A 19,885-nucleotide genomic window follows, 5' to 3' on the forward strand; every position below is an offset into this window, starting at 1 on the left:
TCAGGGTAAATGTTACGGATCAAATCGTGTAGTTGAGGGTCATGTCGAAACTTCATCTGTAACTCATTAACAGCTCTCCACATGACGATTAGGTCATACTGTTCTATGGCGCACATATGAAGGGTCTATGTATGAATTCTACGCAGTCAATGTAAAGTCAAATCAATTTTTTACATTCATAAAGCACTTCAAGGTCATTAACTGTGCAGTGTGTCATCTGAGCTATAACACCAACATCAAGGGAAAGAGGGGGGATACCACGTCAGGTGTACAACTGAATGGGGGATACCACGTCAGGTGTACAACTGAATGTGGGATACCACGTCAGGTGTACAACTGAATGGGGGATACCACGTCAGGTGTACAACTGAATGTGGGATACCACGTCAGGTGTACAACTGAATGGGGGATACCACGTCAGGTGTACAACTGAATGGGGGATACCACGTCAGGTGTACAACTGAATGGGGGATACCACGTCAGGTGTACAACTGAATGGGGGATACCACGTCAGGTGTACAACTGAATGGGGGATACCACGTCAGGTGTACAACTGAATGGGGGATACCACGTCAGGTGTACAACTGAATGGGGGATACCACGTCAGGTGTACAACTGAATGGGGGATACCACGTCAGGTGTACAACTGAATGGGGATACCTGAATGGGGATACGTCAGGTGTACAACTGAATGGGGATACCACGTCAGGTGTACACAACTGAATGGGGGATACCACGTCACTGAATGGGGGTGTATACCACGTCAGGTGTACAACTGAATGGGGGATACCACATCAGGTGTACAACTGAATGGGGGATACCACGTCAGGTGTACAACTGAATGGGGGATACCACGTCAGGTGTACAACTGAATGGGGGATACCACGTCAGGTGTACAACTGAATGTGGGATACCACGTCAGGTGTACAACTGAATGGGGGATACCACGTCAGGTGTACAACTGAATGCATTCAACTGAAATGTGTCTTCCCGAATTTAACCCAAACCCTCTGAATCAGAGAGGTGTGGGGGGGCTGCTTTAATCTACGTCCACGTCTTCAGCGCAGTGGGTTAACTGCCTTGTTCAGGGGAAGAACTACATATCTTTACCTTGTCAGCTCGGGGGATTCGATCCAGCAACCTTTCGCTTACTGGCCCAACTTTCTAATCGTTAGGCTAGCTGCCGTTAAAGGTCTTATTTATGAATAATATGCGAAGTCAATTATATTACATATCTAAATATAGCAATGAGTTTTATGATGACTTTGTAATGTTTATTAACCGTGTTTGAAAAGTGTTGACATTGTGCCAGGGGCTTAGCTAGCTAGCTACATTACTGAGTAAGGGGCTTAGATAGCTAGCTACATTACTGAGTAAGGGTCTTAGCTAGCTAGCTACATTACTGAGTAAGGGGCTTAGCTAGCTCGCTACATTACTGAGTAAGGGGCTTAGCTAGCTAGCTACATTACTGAGTAAGGGTCTTAGCTAGCTAGCTATATTACTGAGTAAGGGGCTTAGCTAGCTAGCTACATTACTGAGTAAGGGGCTTAGCTAGCTAGCTACATTACTGAGTAAAGGGCAAATGCTAGCTAGCTACATTACTGAATGAGGGGGAAATGCTAGCTAGCTACATTACTGAGTAAAGGGCAAATGCTAGCTAGCTACATTACTGAGTAAAGGGCAAATGCTAGCTCGCTACATTACTGAATGAGGGGGAAATGCTAGCTCGCTCAACTACCTTGTGTTCGTACATTTTACTCACTAAAATAGTTATTGCCATATCGGTCTGAAATCGGGAATTGAATTTGAATGGTTTGAATATACATCTTTGTTAAATCCAACTGACTTAAATAAATGGGAAGTTATAATTGGCTTTACATTGACTGCATATAATTAATATATAGACCACAGTAACTTAACTGTGTTGTGGAGGAGGGCCGTTATAATGAAGTATTATATGACCCTCAACTACACGATTTGATCCGTAACATTTACCCTGAGGATTCAACACTATGGAGATCTCTATGCACCGTTGACCTCAGTGAGACGAAGAAGAAGAAGGTAAGTCACAGGCCTGTACCTGCTGGTGGGGGGAAATGGGGCTGGTACAGGTTATAAACCAACGTGGTTTGGCCTTTTGACATTCACTACTATTATATTATATATATTACTATTATATATTACTATTATATATTAATACTATATATATCATTATTATATATTACTATTATATATTACTACTATATTTTACTAATATATAATAGTAATATATAATAATGATATATATTACTATTATATATTACTACTATATATTACTATTATATATTACTATTATATATTAATACTATATATTACTATTATATATTACTACTATATATTACTATTATATATTACTACTATATATTACTAATATATTACTATTATATATTACTAATATATTACTATTATATATATTACTATTATATATTACTACTATATATTACTATTATATATTACTATTATATATATTACTATTATATATTACTACTATATATTACTATTATATATTACTACTATATATTACTATTATATATTACTGCTATATATTACTTCTATATATTACTATTATATATATTACTATTATATATTACTACTATATATTACTATTATATATTATTACTATATATTACTATTATATATTACTGCTATATATTACTTCTATATATTACTATTATATATTGCTTCTATATATTACTTATATATTACTAATATATTACTACTATATATTACTAATATATTACTATTATATATATTACTATTATATATTACTACTATATATTACTATTATATATTACTACTATATATTACTATTATATATTACTGCTATATATTACTTCTATATATTACTATTATATATTGCTTCTATATATTACTACTATATATTACTAATATATTACTACTATATATTACTAATATATTACTATTATAAATATTACTACTATATATTACTATTATATATTACTATTATACATTACTATTATATATTACTACTATATAGTACTACTATATATTACTATGATATATTACTTCTTTATATTACTACTATATATTACTATTATATATTACTACTATATATTTACTATTATATATTACTATTATATATTATTACTATATATTACTATTATATATTACTACAATATATTACTACTATATATTACTATGATATATTACTTCTTTATATTACTACTATATATTACTATTATATATTACTACTATATATTTACTATTATATATTACTATTATATATTATTATTATATATTACTATTATATATTACTACAATATATTACTACGATATATTACTATTATATATTACTACTATTTATTACTTCTATATATTACTTTTATATATTGCTTCAATATATTACTTCTATATATTACTTCTATATATTACTATTATATATTACTTCTATATATTACTGCTATATATTACTATTATATATTACTACTATATATTACTGCTATATATTACTATTATATATTACTTCTATATATTACTATTATATATTACTATTATATATTACTATTATATATTACTTACAGCATTTTTCTCTCTCTCCCTTTGTTTACATGTCTGTTTGTGTGTACATGTATGTGATTGTGTGTACATGTATGTGATTGTGTGCACATGTATGTGATTGTGTGTACATGTATTTGTTTGTGTGTACATGTATGTGATTGTGTGTGTACATGTATGTGATTGTGTGTACATGTATGTGATTATGTGTACATGTATGTGATTATGTGTACATGTATGTGATTGTGTGTACATGTATGTGATTATGTGTACATGTATGTGATTATGTGTACATGTATGTGATTGTGTGTACATGTATGTGATTGTGTGTACATGTATGTGATTGTGTGTACATGTATGTGATTGTGTGCACATGTATGTGATTGTGTTTACATGTATGTGATTGTGTGTACATGTATGTGATTGTCTGCACATGTATGTGATTGTGTGTACATGTATGTGATTGTGTGCACATGTATGTGATTGTGTGTACATGTATGTGATTGTGTGTACATGTATGTGATTGTGTGTACATGTATGTGATTGTGTGTACATGTATGTGATTGTGTGTACATGTATGTGATTGTGTGTACATGTATGTGATTGTGTGTACATGTATGTGATTGTGTGTATGTGTACATGTATGTGATTGTGTGCACATGTATGTGATTGTGTGCACATGTATGTGATTGTGTGTACATGTATGTGATTGTGTGTACATGTATGTGATTGTGTGTACATGTATGTGATTGTGTGTACATGTATGTGATTGTGTGTACATGTATGTGATTGTGTGTACATGTATGTGATTGTGTGTACATGTATGTGATTGTGTGTACATGTATGTGATTGTGTGTACATGTATGTGATTGTGTGTACATGTATGTGATTGTGTGTACATGTATGTGATTGTGTGCACATGTATGTGGTTGTGTGTACATGTATGTGATTGTGTGCATGTATTCATGTGTGTGTCCATGAAGGAGAGGTCCGTGGCCAAAGGGGGGATGACATGCGTGTTCCCAGGCTGTTAACATCGCTGAGGATTATAAGACTATTAGACTGCCAAGAGCTGTCAAGCCATGATGGACATACTGGTAACTTAACCTAACGTCTGTCTGTCTGTCTGTCTGCCTTTCTGTCTCTCTCCCTCTTTCTCTTTCTCTCACTCTCACTTTCTCTCACTCTCACTTTCTCTCTCTCTCTCTCTCTCTCTCTCTCTCTCTCTCTCTCTCTCTCTCTCTCCCTGTCTGTGTCTCTTTCGCTCTCTTCTCAATTCAATTTAAATTCAATTTAAGGGCTGTATTGGCATGGGAAACATATGTTAACATTGCCAAAGCAAATTAACTAGATAATAAACAAAGGTTAAATAAACAATAACAATTACCGGTAAACATTACACTCAGAAAAGTTCCTAGAGAATAAAAACATTATTAATGTCATATTAAGTGCAAATAGTTCAAGTACAAAAGGTAAAATAAATAAACATAAATATGGGTTGTATTTACAATGGTGTTTGTTCTTCACTGGTGTGATGGCACACTGTGGTATTTCACCCAATAGATATGGGAGTTGGATTTGTTTTCAAATTCTTTGTGGATCTGTTTAATCTGAGAGAAATATGTGTCTCTAATATGGTCATACATTTAGCAGGAGGTTATGAAGTGCAGCTCAGTTTCCACCTCATTTTGTGGCCAGTGTGCTCCTAACCTGTCTTCTCTTGAGAGCCATGTTTGCCTACGGCGGCCTTTCTAAATACCAAGGCTATGCTCAATGAGTCTGTACATAGTCAAAGCTTTCCTTAAGTTTGGGTCAGTCAAAGTGGACAGGTATTCTGCCACTGTGTACTCTCTGTTTCGGGCCAAATAGCATTCCAATTTGCTTTGTTTTTTGACAATTATCTTTTTGATTTCTCATGATTTCTCATGATTTCTCATGATTTGGCATGATTTCTCATGATTTCTCATGATTTGGCATGCAGAGTCTCAATTTGGTGTTTGTCCCATTTTGTGAATTCTTGGTTGGTGAGCGGAACCCAGACCTCACAACCATAAAGGGCAGTGGCTTCTTTAACTGATTCAAGTATTTTTAGCCAGATCCTAATCGGTATGTTGAATGTTGATGGCACAGAAGGCCCTACTTGCCATGTCTCTCAGCTCATTCACTGCTTTGTGGATGTTACGCTGATGTTTAGGCCGAGGTATGTGTAGTTTTATGTGTGCTCTAGGGCAACGGTATCTAGATGGAATTTTTGGAACACCATTATTTTTGTCTTACTGAGATTTACTGTCAGGGCCCAGGTCTGTCAGGGCCCAGGTCTGTCAGGGCCCAGGTCTGACTGAATCTGTGCAGAAGATCTAGGTGCTGCTGTAGGACCTCCTTGGTTGATGACAGGAGCACCAGATCATCAACAAACAGTAGACGTTTGACTTCGGGTTCTAGTAGGGTGAGGCCGGGTGCTGCAGACTGATCAAGTGCCCTCGCCAATTCGTTGATATAGATGTTGAAGTGGGTGGGGCTTAAGCTGCATCCCTGTCTCACCCCATGGCCTTGTTATTGGGGTCAAATTTGTCTCCACTTTTGTGGATTGGGGTGATCAGTCCTTGGTTCCAAATGTAAATGTAAAATGTTCCTGTTTTGATTAGTTTAATAGAGTAGGTTAGGTCTGCTCTATACTAAATGAGCATATCCCCTGAGTCCCTTCCCTGTTTCACACCTGGTAGTGTGGTGGATGGGACTACCAGCTCTCTGTAACCTAGAGGACAACCAGTGGGTCCATCTTTTCTATACCAGGTTTCTTGTAGGATGACAATGTCTGTATTTCAGATTTATTTGGTGAAGTCCAGGTTCCTGCTCTTTAGGTCGAAGGCAGATGACCTCAGGCCTTGGATATTCCAGGATGATATAGTGAAGGGTTTGTGTTCCATAAAGTGTGCAATGTTGTTGATCGTGGTTTGGCCTCAGGCCAGTAAGTGTGAGCAGAGCCTGCTGAGCATCTGGTACATGCCATTGGCTTGGGCTAGTGTAAGATTGGGGGTTGGGCCTGTTTGCCTGTTTGCCTGCTCATGGCCTGGGCGTATGTGTGACTTCCATGTTAAGGCCCTCTTTGCGGGAGTGGGGGGGCATGGGGTGAGCAGGAGGGTTATAGGTCTGATCTGAAGGGGAGCCTAAATGGGGTGTGGGCATGGTTGATTTGGGGGTGTTGATTGGTTGGGGTGTGGGCATGGTTGATTTGGGGGGTGTTGATTGGTTGGGGTGTGGGCATGGTTGATTTGGGGGGGTGTTGATTGGTTGGGGTGTGGGCATGGTTGAATTGTGGGGGTGTTGATTGGTTGGGGTGTGGGCATGGTTGATTTGGGGGGGTGTTGATTGGTTGGGGTGTGGGCATGGTTGAATTGGGGGGGGATGATTGGTTGGGGTGTGGGCATGGTTGATTTGGGGGGTGTTGATTGGTTGGGGTGTGGGCATGGTTGAATTGTGGGGGTTGATTGGTTGGGGTGTGGGCATGGTTGATTTGGGGGTGTTGATTGGTTGGGGTGTGGGCATGGTTGATTTGGGGGGGTGTTGATTGGTTGGGGTGTGGGCATGGTTGAATTGTGGGGGGGTTGATTGGTTGGGGTGTGGGCATGGTTGATTTGGGGGGGTGTTGATTGGTTGGGGTGTGGGCATGGTTGATTTGGGGGTGTTGATTGGTTGGGGTGTGGGCATGGTTGAATTGGGGGGCGTTGATTGGTTGGGGTGTGGGCATGGTTGACCTGGGGGGGTGTTGATTGGTTGGGGTGTGGATGTAAGTCCTGTCGGCGTGGGTTCGAGGGTGTCTATTGATCTGTTGCTCCTGTGTGAGGTGTGTGGGCTGCGGTTGAGGGCGATGTTCTTTAGTGTCTGGGCGAAGGCCAAGGGGCGAAGGTGTTTGTAGAGGTGGACCTGGTCGTAAAAGACTGATGTAGACTACTGACTCCTCAGTATAATGTAGACTAGTATAATGTAGACTACTGACTGGTGGCCACTGCTGCTTGTAGAGGTGGACCTGGTCGTAAAAGGCTGTTCAAGTCCAGGATGGAGTGGCGGGTCAGGTTGACATTTGGTTTTGGAGGCACAGTCATGGGAAATACTTGTGTTTACCCGCTAGTATGGTAGCAGGGTGGAGATAACCACTTGTATGGTAGCAGGGTGGAGATCGAGCTGGGTGTTTGGACACCAGAGTTTATTTTATTTTCTTGTATAAATTTCCCATCCCATAATGGAGTACAATATGTGGTTGTGTATGTCCTCAGTGGGTGTGGGAGGGTTGTCAGTGGGGAGGTTGTTCTCTCAGTCTGTCTCTCTCTCTGTCTCTGTCTCTCTCTCTGTCGCTGTCTCTCTCTCTCTCTCTCTCCCTTTCTACTTTTCTCTAAAAAAAGAGAGAAGAGAGAGAGAGAGAGAGAGAGAGAGAGACAGAGAGAGAGAGAGACAGAGAGAGAGAGACAGAGCGAGAGAGAGAGAGAGAGAGAGAGAGAGAGAGAGAGAGAGAACGTGGCTAAACAAACAGGAAGCAGCCCTGGTCAAAAGTAAGATAGTAGTGCACAAAGCCTGGGACAGATTCAAAGTGATTTATTTGATGTCTTTGCATCCAGTATGAAGGAAGTTAGAGGTAGTGTCTTACCGATGCTAACTAGCATTACTGCTACAGATGTAGGATCTTGATTTGAGCCAGTTTGCTACGGCAGGGAAAATAATCCTACAGCAACAGGAAGTGAGTTATTATAGTGCCTTGCAAAAGTATATATCCCCCTTGGCTTTTTTCCACTGTATGTAATTCATTAACATGTTTGAAGGGGTTGATACACTTTTCATGAGGAAAAATCTATTCTGGAATTTTAAAGTGGAAATTACAAACTTCAAAAAGCTTTTTCAACCCTAAACCTGTGGCCTGGCACAAAAACTGAAAGTCTGCGAGCTGCGTACTAGTTGTACCCAAGGACTTCCAGTCTTTGTGCTAAACTAGTTTGCCAAAATCCCAAACTATCCCTTTCAACAACAAGTGTCAATTTGAGGTATTTTGTGTTTGACCAGGCCGATAATCTTCTTCTTCTCCTATTGGAGGGCAACTCTGACTGACTGCTTTGACTGAGTCATGATCTATTTATATATAAACCTTGATATTATGGTGTGTCTTTTCCCTTCACCTCTCTCTCTCGCTTCTCTCTCTCTGTCTCTCGCTTCTCTCTCTCTCTCTCTCTCTCTCTCTCTCTCTCTCTCTCTCTCTCTCTCTCTCTCTCTCTCTCTCTCTCTCTGTCTCTCTCTCTCTCTCTCTCTGTCTCTCTCTCTCTCCCTCTCTCTCTCTCTCTCTCTCCTTCTCTCTCTCTCTCTGTCTCTCGCTTCTCTCTCTCTCACACTCCTCTCTCTCTCTCTCTCTCTCTCTGTCTCTCGCTTCTCTCTCTCTCTCTCCCCCTCTCTCTCTCTCTCTCTCTCTCTCTCTCTCTCTCTCTCTCTCTCTCTCTCTCTCTGTCACACCCCTCTCTCTCGCTCCTCTCTCTCTCTTTCTCTCCTCTCTCTTTGTCATGTCAGTGGATGAATGTCACTTTCTTAATCTGTAATACCTCTCTTTCTCTCCCGTGGCAAATGAAAGTCACTTAATGTTATTCTGTGATGGTTTCCTCAGTTTCCTCTGAGGCGTGGCTAGGGTGAGGTAGGGTAGTATAAAGTAGGAAGCAGAAGTCTTGAGGTGGGTGAGTGATGACTGTCTCTGTCTCTCCCCCTGCTGCACCGGAAGAGGGAGTGGAGGGTGGAACACACACAGAGACGTAGCTGTAGTGACATTGGAGAGTTATGACACATTCTGCATTATTTGGGGTTGTTTAAAACCTATTGAGAAGGAAACATGTTGAACAACAAACAACCCATCTCCTCTCCTCCTCTCCTCTCCTCTCCTCCTCTCCTCTCCTCTCCTCTCCTCTCCTCTCCTCTCCTCTCCTATATTATCTTATCCTCTCCCTCTCCTCTCCTCTCCTCTCCTCTCCTCTCCTCTCCTCTCCTCTCCTCTCCTATATTATCTTATCCTCTCCTCTCCTCTCCGCTCCTCTCCTCTCCTATATTATCTTATCCTCTCCTCTCCTCTCCGCACCTCTCCTCTCCTCTCCTATATTATCTTACCCTCTCCTCTCTTCTCCGCTCCTCTCCTCTCATCTCCTCTCCTCTCAGCTCATCCCCTCTCCTCTCCTCTACTCTCCTCTCCTTTCCTCTCTTCTCCTCTTTTTTCTCACAACAGTTGTGTATTTAGAGTCCACAAGCTCCACAGCTTTCAATCCCTAAATTACATTTAAATTATTTTCACATGTCCATCCCTATATATAGCTGCTGTCAACTTTCCCCTGTGGTTGAGAAGAGAAGAATAGAAGGAGTAGTCTGCAGTAGAAAATCTAATAATCTGAAAATGACATTATTTATCTACTGCAGATGGCACATTCCCCTCGGGAGGTTACGACACCAACCGTGACATATTCCATTCTGATTTACTACTTTGTTATTATTTGCTTCCTGTCTTCAGGGTCCAATGGTAGCGTTGGCAAGATTGTGTGTGACTAAACTTTCTCTAGAATTGAGGGGATACGTTGTTGCCAAGGGTTACATAAATTGTCATGTTGGTAAACGTCAAATAAAATAAAATGTTATTCGTCACTTGAACCGGAACACAACAGTCCTTACCGTGAAACTCTTACTTTACCCAACAATGCAGTTTTAAGAAAAATAAGAGTTAAGAAAATATTTGCTAAATAAACAAACGTTTTTTAAAAAGTAAAAGAGCAACAATAAAATAACAATGACGAGGCTATATACAGGGGGTACCAGTACTGAGTCAATGTGGAGGCTATATACAGGGGGTACCAGTACTGAGTCAATGTGGAGGCTATATACAGGGGGTACCAGTACTGAGTCAATGACGAGGCTATATACAGGGCGTACCAGTACTGAGTCAATGTGGAGGCTATATACAGGGCGTACCAGTACTGAGTCAATGTGGAGGCTATATACAGGGCGTACCAGTACTGAGTCAATGACGAGGCTATATACAGGGCGTACCAGTACTGAGTCAATGTGGAGGCTATATACAGGGCGTACCAGTACTGAGTCAATGTGGAGGCTATATACAGGGCGTACCAGTACTGAGTCAATGACGAGGCTATATACAGGGCGTACCAGTACTGAGTCAATGTGGAGGCTATATACAGGGCGCACCAGTACTGAGTCAATGACGAGGCTATATACAGGGTGTACCAGTACTGAGTCAATGTGGAGGCTATATACAGGGGGTACCAGTACTGAGTCAATGACGAGGCTATATACAGGGCGTACCAGTACTGAGTCAATGTGGAGGCTATATACAGGGTGTACCAGTACTGAGTCAATGACGAGGCTATATACAGGGCGTACCAGTACTGAGTCAATGACGAGGCTATATACAGGGTGTACCAGTACTGAGTCAATGTGGAGGCTATATACAGGGCGTACCAGTACTGAGTCAATGACGAGGCTATATACAGGGCGTACCAGTACTGAGTCAATGACGAGGCTATATACAGGGGGTACCAGTACTGAGTCAATGACGAGGCTATATACAGGGTGTACCAGTACTGAGTCAATGTGGAGGCTATATACAGGGAGTACCAGTACTGAGTCAATGACGAGGCTATATACAGGGCGTACCAGTACTGAGTCAATGACGAGGCTATATACAGGGCGTACCAGTACTGAGTCAATGTGGAGGCTATATACAGGGCGTACCAGTACTGAGTCAATGTGGAGGCTATATACAGGGCGTACCAGTACTGAGTCAATGTGGAGGCTATATACAGGGCGTACCAGTACTGAGTCAATGTGGAGGCTATATACAGGGCGTACCAGTACTGAGTCAATGTGGAGGCTATATACAGGGCGTACCAGTACTGAGTCAATGTGGAGGCTATATACAGGGCATACCAGTACTGAGTCATTGTGGAGGCTATATAAAGGGCGTACCAGTACTGAGTCATTGTGCGGGGGTTAGTCGAAGTAATTGAAGTAATAGCGTTAAAAAAAGGGGGAGGGGTCAATGCAAATCGTCCGGGTCATTTGATTAGCTGTTCAGCAGTCTTATGGCTTGGGGGTAGAAGCTGTTAAAGTTACCGAGGGAGATATGAGTCTCCTGCTTCAGTGATTTTTTTGCAATTCGTTCCAGTCATTGGCAGCAAAGAACTGGAAAGAAAGGCGGCCAAAGTAGGAATAGGCTTTGGGGATGACCAGTGAGATATACCTGCTGGAGTGCTGCTATGGTGACCAGTGAGCTGAGATAAGGCGGGGCTTCACCTAGCAAAGACTTATAGATGACCTGTAGCCAGTGGGTTTGGCGACAAATATGAAGCGAGGGCCAGCCAACGAGAACGTACAGGTCGCAGTGGTGGGTATGGGGCTTTGGTGATAAAATGGATGAAACTGTGATAGACTGCATCCAATTTGTTGAGTAGAGGGTTGGAGTCCATTTCCTAAATGACATCGCCAAAGTCGAGGATTGGTGGCAGCATGAGTGAAGGATGCTTTGTTGCGAAATAGGAAGCCGATTCTAGATTTAATTTTGGATTGGAGATGCTTAATGTGAGTCTGGAAGGAGAGTTTACAGTCTAACCAGACAGGTAGTTGAATTTGGGCATTTCATCCAGACTGGAAAATACTGCCCCCTGTCACCAGGAAGTTAATCATCAGCTATCAGAGCAGCTCACAGATCATTGCACCTGTACATAGCCCATCCAACTACTGCACCCCATACTGTATTTATTTATTTATCTTGCTCCTTTGCGCCCCAGTATCTCTACTTGCACATTCATCTTCTGCACATATATCATGCCAGTGTTTAATTGCTATAATGTAATTATTTCACCACTATGACCTATTTATTGCTTTACCTCCCTTATCTTACCTCATTTGCACACACTGTACATAGATTTTTTCTACTGTGTTATTGACTGTGTTATTGACTGTACGTTTGTTTTACTCTATGTGTAACTCTGTGTTGTTGTTTGGGTCGCACTGCTTTGCTTTATCTTGGCCAGGTCGCAGTTGTAAAAGAGAACTTGTTCTCATCTGGCCTACCTGGTTAACTAAAGGTGAAATATATATATTTTTAAATCATTTCCTTTTGTCTTGAACACGTTGAGTCTTGTTTCTTGGCACCACACTTCCAGGTCTCTTCCTATAAGTTGTCTCATCGTTGTCGGTGATCAGGCTACCACTGTTGTGTCGGCAAACTTAATGAAATAGTGTTGGAGTCATGTTTGATCACGCATTCTGGGGTGAACAGGGAGTACTTGAGGGGACTGAGCACGCACCCCTTAGGGGCTCCAGTGTTGAGGATCAGCACTTGTTACCACCTGGGGGGCGGCCCGTAAGGAAGTCCAGGATCCAGTTGCAGAGGGAGGTGTTTAGTCCCAGGGTCCTTAACTTAGTGATGAGCTTTGAGGGGACTATGGTGTTGAACGCTGAGCTGTAGTCAATGAACAGAATTCTCATGTGGGTGTTCCTTTTGTCCATGTGGGAAAGGGCAGTGTGGAGTGCAATAGAGATTGTGTCATCTGTTGATCTGTTGGGGTGGTATGTGAATTGGAGTGGGTCTAGGGGTTCTGGGATAATGGTGTTGATGTGAACTATGACCAGCCTTTCAAAGCACTTCATGGTTACAGACGTGAGTGCTATGAGTCGGTAGTCATTTAGGCAGTTTACCTTGGTGTTGTTGGCACAGGGACTATGGTCTGTTTGAAACATGTAGGTATTACAGACTCGGACAAGGACACGTTGCAAATGTCAGTGAAGACACTTGCCAGTTGGTCAGCGCATGCTCGGAGTACATATCCTGGAAATCCATCTGGCCCTGCGGCCTTGTGAATGTTGACCTGTTTAAAGGTCTTACGCACATTGAATACGGCGAGCGTGATCACATAGTCGTCCGGAACAGCTGGTGCTCTCATGCATGCTTTAGTGTTGCTTGCCTCGAAGCGTGCATATAAGTCATTTAGCTCGTCTGGTAGGCTTGTATCACTGGGCAGCTCGCGGCTGGTGCTTCCCTGTAGTCCATAATGGTTTGCAGGCCCTGCCACATTTGACGTGCGTCGGTGCCGGTGTAGTAGGATTCAATTTTAGTCCTGTATTTACGCTTTGCCAGTTTGATGGTTCGTCTGAGGGTTTAGCGGGATTTCTTATAAGCGTCCGTGTTAATGTCCCACTCCTTGAAAGCAGCAGCTCCACCCTTTAGCTTAGTGCGTATGTTGCCTGTAATCCATGGCTTCTGGTTAGGGTATGTACTAGAGGTCGACCGATTCATCGGAATGGACGATTAATTAGGGCCGATTTCAAGTTTTCATAACAATCGGAAATCGGTATTTTTTTTTTTTTTACACTTTATTTCATCCTTATTTAACTCGGAAAGTCAGTTAAGAACACATTCTTATTTTCAATGACGGCCTAGGAACAGTGGGTTAACTGCCTCGTTCAGGCGCAGAACGACAGATTTTCACCTTGTCAGCTCGGGGGATCCCATCTTGAAATCTTACAATTAACTAGTCCAACGCAATAATGACCTGCCTCTCTCTCGTTGCACTCCACAAGGAGACTGCCTGTTACGCGAATGCAGTAAGCCAAGGTAAGTTGCGAGCTAGTTAAACTTATCTTATAAAAAACAATCAATCATAATCACTAGTTAACTACACATGGTTGATGTTATTACTATACATTATCTAGCGTGTCCTGCGTTGCATATAATCTGACTGAGCATACAAGCATACAAGTATCTGACTGAGCGGTGGTAGGCAGAAGCAGGCGCGTAAACATTCATTCAAACAGCACTTTCGTGCGTTTTGCCAGCAGCTCTTCGTTGTGCGTCAAGCATTGCGCTGTTTATGACTTCAAGCCTATCAACTCCCGAGATGAGGCTGGTGTAACCGAAGTGAAATGGCTAGCTAGTTAGCGGGGTGCACACTAATAGCGTTTCAAACGTCACTCGCTCTGAGCCTTCTAGTGGTTGTTCCCCTTGCTCTGCATGGGTAATGCTGCTTCGAGGGTGGCTGTTGTCATTGTGTTGCTGGTTCGAGCCCAGGGAGGAGCGAGGAGAGGTACGGAAGCTATACTGTTACACTGGCAATACTAAAGTGCCTATAAGAGCATCCAATAGTCAAAGGTATATGAAATACAAATGGTATAGAGGGAAATAGTCCTATAATTCCTATAATAACTACAACCTAAAACTTCTTACCTGGGAATATTGAAGACTCATGTTAAAAGGAACCACCAGCTTTCATATGTTCTCATGTTCTGAGCAAGGAACTTAAACGTTAGCTTTCTTACATGGCACATATTGCACTTTTACTTTTGTCTCCGACACTTTGCTTTTGCATTATTTAAACCACATTGAACACGTTACATTACTTATTTGAGGCTAAATTGATTTTATTGATGTATTATATTAATTTAAATTAAGTGTTCATTCAGTATTGTTGTAATTGTCATCATTACAAATAAATATGTTTTCTATAAATCGGCTGATTAATCGGTACCGGGTTTTTTTGGTCCTCCAATAATCGGTATCTGTGATGAAAAAGTCATAATCGGTCGACCTCTAGTATGTACGTACAGTTACTATGGGGACAACGTCATCTAATAGTCATGAAGCCAGTGACTGTTGTATACTCTTCAAAGCCATTGGATGAGTCCAAGAACATATTCTGGCAGGGTAGCCTAGTGGTTAGAGCGTTGGACTAGTAACCGGAAGGTTGCGAGTTCAAACCCCCGAGCTGACAAGGTACAAATCTGTCGTTCTGCCCCTGAACAGGCAGTTAACCCACTGTTCCCAGGCCGTCATTGAAAATAAGAATATGTTCTTAACTGACTTGCCTGGTTAAATAAAGGTAAAATTTAAAATTTAAATATTCCAGTCTGTGCTAGAAAAACATTCCTATATCATTAGTAGCATCTGCGTCATCTGACCATTTCCTTATTGAGCGAGTCACTGGTACTTCCTGCTTTAGTTTTTGACTGGCTGGCTGACTGGCAGACTGACTGGCAGACTGACTGGCTTGTGGACTGATTATCTGACTGGCAGACTGACTGGCTTGTGGACTGACTTGCTAACTGAGTCATCAGGTTTTAGACACATCCCAATGTCACAATATCCTGAACAGTTCCTTTTCCTTCAGCCTCTCTCTCTCTCTCTCTCTCTCTCTCTCTCTCTCTCTCTCTCTCTCTCTCTCTCTCTCTCTCTCTCTCTCTCACACTCTCTCTCTCTCTCTCTCTCTCTCTCTCTCTCTCTCTCTCTCTCTCTCTCTCTCTCTCTCTCTCTCTCTCTGTCTCTCTCTCTCTCTCTACTCTCTCTCTCTGTCTGTCTCTGTCTCTGTCTCTCTGTCTCTCTCTCCCTCTCTCTCTCTCTCTCTCTCTCCCTCTCTCTCTGAGAAAGATTACAAGAAGAAAAGAGATTGATCCACTTTTCATCTTGGTGTGTCTATGGTGAGCACACACACACACACTTTTCTAGAGTAGAGTAGAGTAGAGTAGAGTAGAGTAGAGTAGAGTAGAGTAGAGTAGAGTAGAGTAGAGTAGAGTAGTAGAGTAGTAGAATAGCAGAGTAGAGTAGCAGAGTAGAGTAGTAGAGTAGAGTAGCAGAGTAGAGTAGCAGAGTAGAGTAGTGTAGAGTAGAGTAGAGTAGAGTAGAGTAGAGTAGAGTAGCAGAGTAGGTAGAGTAGCAGAGTAGAGTAGTAGAGTAGAGTAGAAGAGTAGCAGAGTAGAGTAGCAGAGTAGAGTAGTAGAGTACCAGAGTAGAGTAGAGTAGAGTAGAGTAGAGTAGAGTAGAGTAGAGTAGTAGAGTAGAGTAGCAGTGTAGAGTAGAGTAGTAGAGTAGAGTAGTAGAGTAGAGTAGAGTAGAGTAGAGTAGAGTAGCAGAGTAGAGTAGTAGAGTAGTAGAGTAACAGAGTAAAGTAGAAGAGTAGAGTAGTAGAGTAGCAGAGTAGAGTAGCAGAGTAGAGTAGTAGAGTAGTGTAGAGTAGAGTAGTAGAGTAGAGTAGAGTAGCAGAGTAGAGTAGTAGAGTAGTGTAGAGTAGAGTAGTAGAGTAGAGTAGGAGTGTAGAGTAGAGTAGAGTAGAGTAGCAGAGTAGAGTAGTAGAGTAGAGTAGAGTAGAGTAGTAGAGTAGAGTAGGAGAGTAGTAGAGTAGAGTAGCAGAGTAGAGTAGTAGAGTAGTGTAGAGTAGAGTAGTAGAGTAGAGTAGGAGTGTAGAGTAGAGTAGCAGAGTAGAGTAGTAGAGTAGTGTAGAGTAGAGTAGTAGAGTAGAGTAGGAGTGTAGAGTAGAGTAGTAGAGTAGAGTAGGAGTGTAGAGTAGTAGAGTAGTGTAGAGTAGAGTAGTAGAGTAGAGTAGGAGTGTAGAGTAGAGTAGTAGAGTAGTGTAGAGTAGAGTAGTAGAGTAGAGTAGGAGTGTAGAGTAGAGTAGAGTAGCAGAGTAGAGTAGTAGAGTAGTGTAGAGTAGAGTAGTAGAGTAGAGTAGAGTAGTAGAGTAGAGTAGGAGTGTAGAGTAGAGTAGTAGAGTAGAGTAGGAGTGTAGAGTAGAGTAGAGTAGAGTAGTATAGTGTAGAGTAGAGTAGTAGAGTAGAGTAGGAGTGTAGAGTAGTAGAGTAGGAGTGTAGAGTAGAGTAGAGTAGGAGTGTAGAGTAGTAGAGTAGGAGTGTAGAGTAGAGTAGAGTAGGAGTGTAGAGTAGTAGAGTAGTAGAGTAGAGTAGAGTAGTAGAGTAGAGTAGGAGGGTAGAGTAGTAGAGTAGAGTAGAGTAGTAGAGTAGAGTAGGAGGGTAGAGTAGTGTAGAGTAGAGTAGTAGAGTAGAGTAGGAGTGTAGAGTAGTGTAGAGTAGTAGAGTAGAGTAGAGTAGGAGTGTAGAGTAGTGTAGAGTAGAGTAGAGTAGTGTAGAGTAGAGTAGTAGAGTAGAGTAGGAGTGTAGAGTAGTGTAGAGTAGTAGAGTAGAGTAGAGTAGGAGTGTAGAGTAGAGTAGTAGAGTAGTGTATTGTAGAATACAATTCCCTAAAAGGGCAGGAGACAACATGAATTTGGAGCGAATAGCTCCTCAGTAATGCATTCTATTAAAAACCATTTAATCTCTTGGCATGTCTCTCTATTAGAGCGTATTAATGGGGTTGAGAGAGAGGGGGGAGAGAGAGAGAGGTGGGGGGAGAGGAGAGGGAGAGAGAGAGGTGTGGGGGAGAGGAGAGGGAGAGAGAGAGGTGGGGGGAGGGAGAGGAGAGGGAGAGACAGAGGTGGGGGAGAGAGAGGTGGGGGGGAGAGACAGGAATGGGAGTGTGTGATTGTGTTTGTGGTGTGTGTGTGTGTGTGTGTGTGTGTGTGTGTGTGTGTGTGTGTGTGTGTGTGTGTGTGTGTGTGTGTGTGTGTGTGTGTGTGTGTGTGTGTGTGTGTGTGTGTGTGTGTGTGTGTGTCTGTGTGTGTGTGTGTCTGCAGTGTTTACTGTGATATAGCGATACGTCCTCTGCAGAAGTCAGGACATGTGTACCTCCTTGACGCTTCGCTGAGCAGAGCAGAGCTGTTGTCAAGGAAGTTGTCAAGGAAGTTGTCAAGGAAGTTGTCAAGGAAGGGTGTTTGTGTTTTTAAATGGACCTCCTTCCCCCACCTACCGTCACCCAATCAGGTCAACACGGAGCTGTACGTAGCTCTCTGCATTGTTACAACATGTGTGAGGAGGATGACGATGCGGTACGAAGCACATTTCGGCCTCCGGATACTCCACAATTGCATTAGCGACCTCCATACGGAGCACATTTCGGCCTCCGGATACTCCACAATTGCATTAGCGACCTCCATACGGAGCACATTTCGGCGTCCACATTTTCAGATCAATGCATGAATTGGAGTTTTAGGAGACGATCAGGCCGTGTTTTATCGAGAGGTGTGGCTGCCGTAGATGTTAGGACAGAAGCACGGGCTCCAATCATTTCCTCAGACGGTGCTGTCGGAGATTAGACACCCACCATGGGTGTTGCTGCGTTTGTATATAAAACAACTCCTCTGAGACACCCTCGCAGAGTTGGTGTCACAACCAGGTGTCACGGTGTGTGTGTGTGTGTGCGTGCGTGTGTGTGTGTCTTCTACCTTTTTCAGAGTGTATTCTGTGCTGGTGATTTTGAGTGCGAGATTATGGATTAATACTCAAGTGAACGTTTAATTGCTTCTAACCCCCCCCCCGGACTCCCTGACTCCAGGTACAGGACCTCTAGCTAGCTTTAGCTATAAATCCTTAGCCCAGCCATTCAGTCACAACCTTTAGCTACTAGCATAGCATGCTATAAATCCTTAGCCCAGCCATTCAGTCACAACCTTTAGCTACTAGCATAGCATGCTATAAATCCTTAGCCCAGCCATTCAGTCACAACCTTTAGCTACTAGCATAGCATGCTATAAATCCTTAGCCCAGCCATTCAGTCACAACCTTTAGCTACTAGCATAGCATGCTATAAATCCTTAGCCCAGCCATTCAGTCACAACCTTTAGCTACTAGCATAGCATGCTATAAATCCTTAGCCCAGACATTCTGTCACAACCTTTAGCTACTAGCATAGCATGCTACAAAGTCTAGCTAGTTTAGCATAGGCGGTCCTGACCCTAACAGCTCAGGATTGTAAAACATTTGACTGCCGATAGTACTTAGCACCTCTGAATAGAGTGCCGGCAATCTCTTTGTGTTCACACTGCAAAAGACCTTGACGTTGTCAGTCACTCAGCCTTGTTAAAATACTGTTTGGCAAAGGATGTGTGTTGCTTAGTTTATGGGCTAGATTCCAATGTTAGCTTCGCTAATGTTACTATTTTGTAGAAAGCCCTAGTTGATACTAGCAAGATGACCCCAGATAGATAACTACCTAGCCAGAATACCCCAGATAGATAACTACCTAGCCCGATGACCCCAGGTAGATAACTATCTAGACAGATGACCCCAGATAGATAACTACCTAGCCAGATGACCCCAGATAGATAACTACCTAGCCCGATGACCCCAGGTAGATAACTATCTAGACAGATGACCCCAGGTAGATAACTATCTAGACAGATGACCCCAGATAGATAACTATCTAGCCAGATGACCCCAGATAGATAACTACCTAGCCCGATGACCCCAGGTAGATAACTACCTAGCCCGATGACCCCAGGTAGATGACTATCTAGACAGATGACCCCAGATAGATAACTATCTAGCCAGATGACCCCAGATAGATAACTATCTAGACAGATGACCCCAGATAGATAACTATCTAGCCAGATGACCCCAGATAGATAACTACCTAGCCAGA

The 19,885-nt window shown here is 42.2% G+C and overlaps 1 protein-coding gene across 3 annotated transcripts in view; it reads left to right on the top strand.

Annotated features, from left to right (window-relative positions):
* Nucleotides 1–19,885, top strand: part of LOC127913109 (regulator of G-protein signaling 17-like) — a 116,744-nt gene that overhangs the window by 27,702 nt on the left and 69,157 nt on the right. Inside the window, exon 2 of one of the 3 annotated variants that reach the window (XM_052484501.1) lies at nt 4,539–4,652. The exons of the other annotated variants lie outside the window; for them this stretch is intronic. Within the exon in view, the coding sequence (XP_052340461.1) occupies nt 4,638–4,652 (15 nt within the window). The 5' untranslated portion in view covers nt 4,539–4,637. The remainder of the gene's footprint in view (nt 1–4,538; nt 4,653–19,885) is intronic. 3 annotated transcript variants of the gene reach the window in all.

Source organism: Oncorhynchus keta, chromosome 28 (assembly GCF_023373465.1).
Source record: "Oncorhynchus keta strain PuntledgeMale-10-30-2019 chromosome 28, Oket_V2, whole genome shotgun sequence".
Classification (NCBI taxonomy): domain Eukaryota; kingdom Metazoa; phylum Chordata; class Actinopteri; order Salmoniformes; family Salmonidae; genus Oncorhynchus; species Oncorhynchus keta.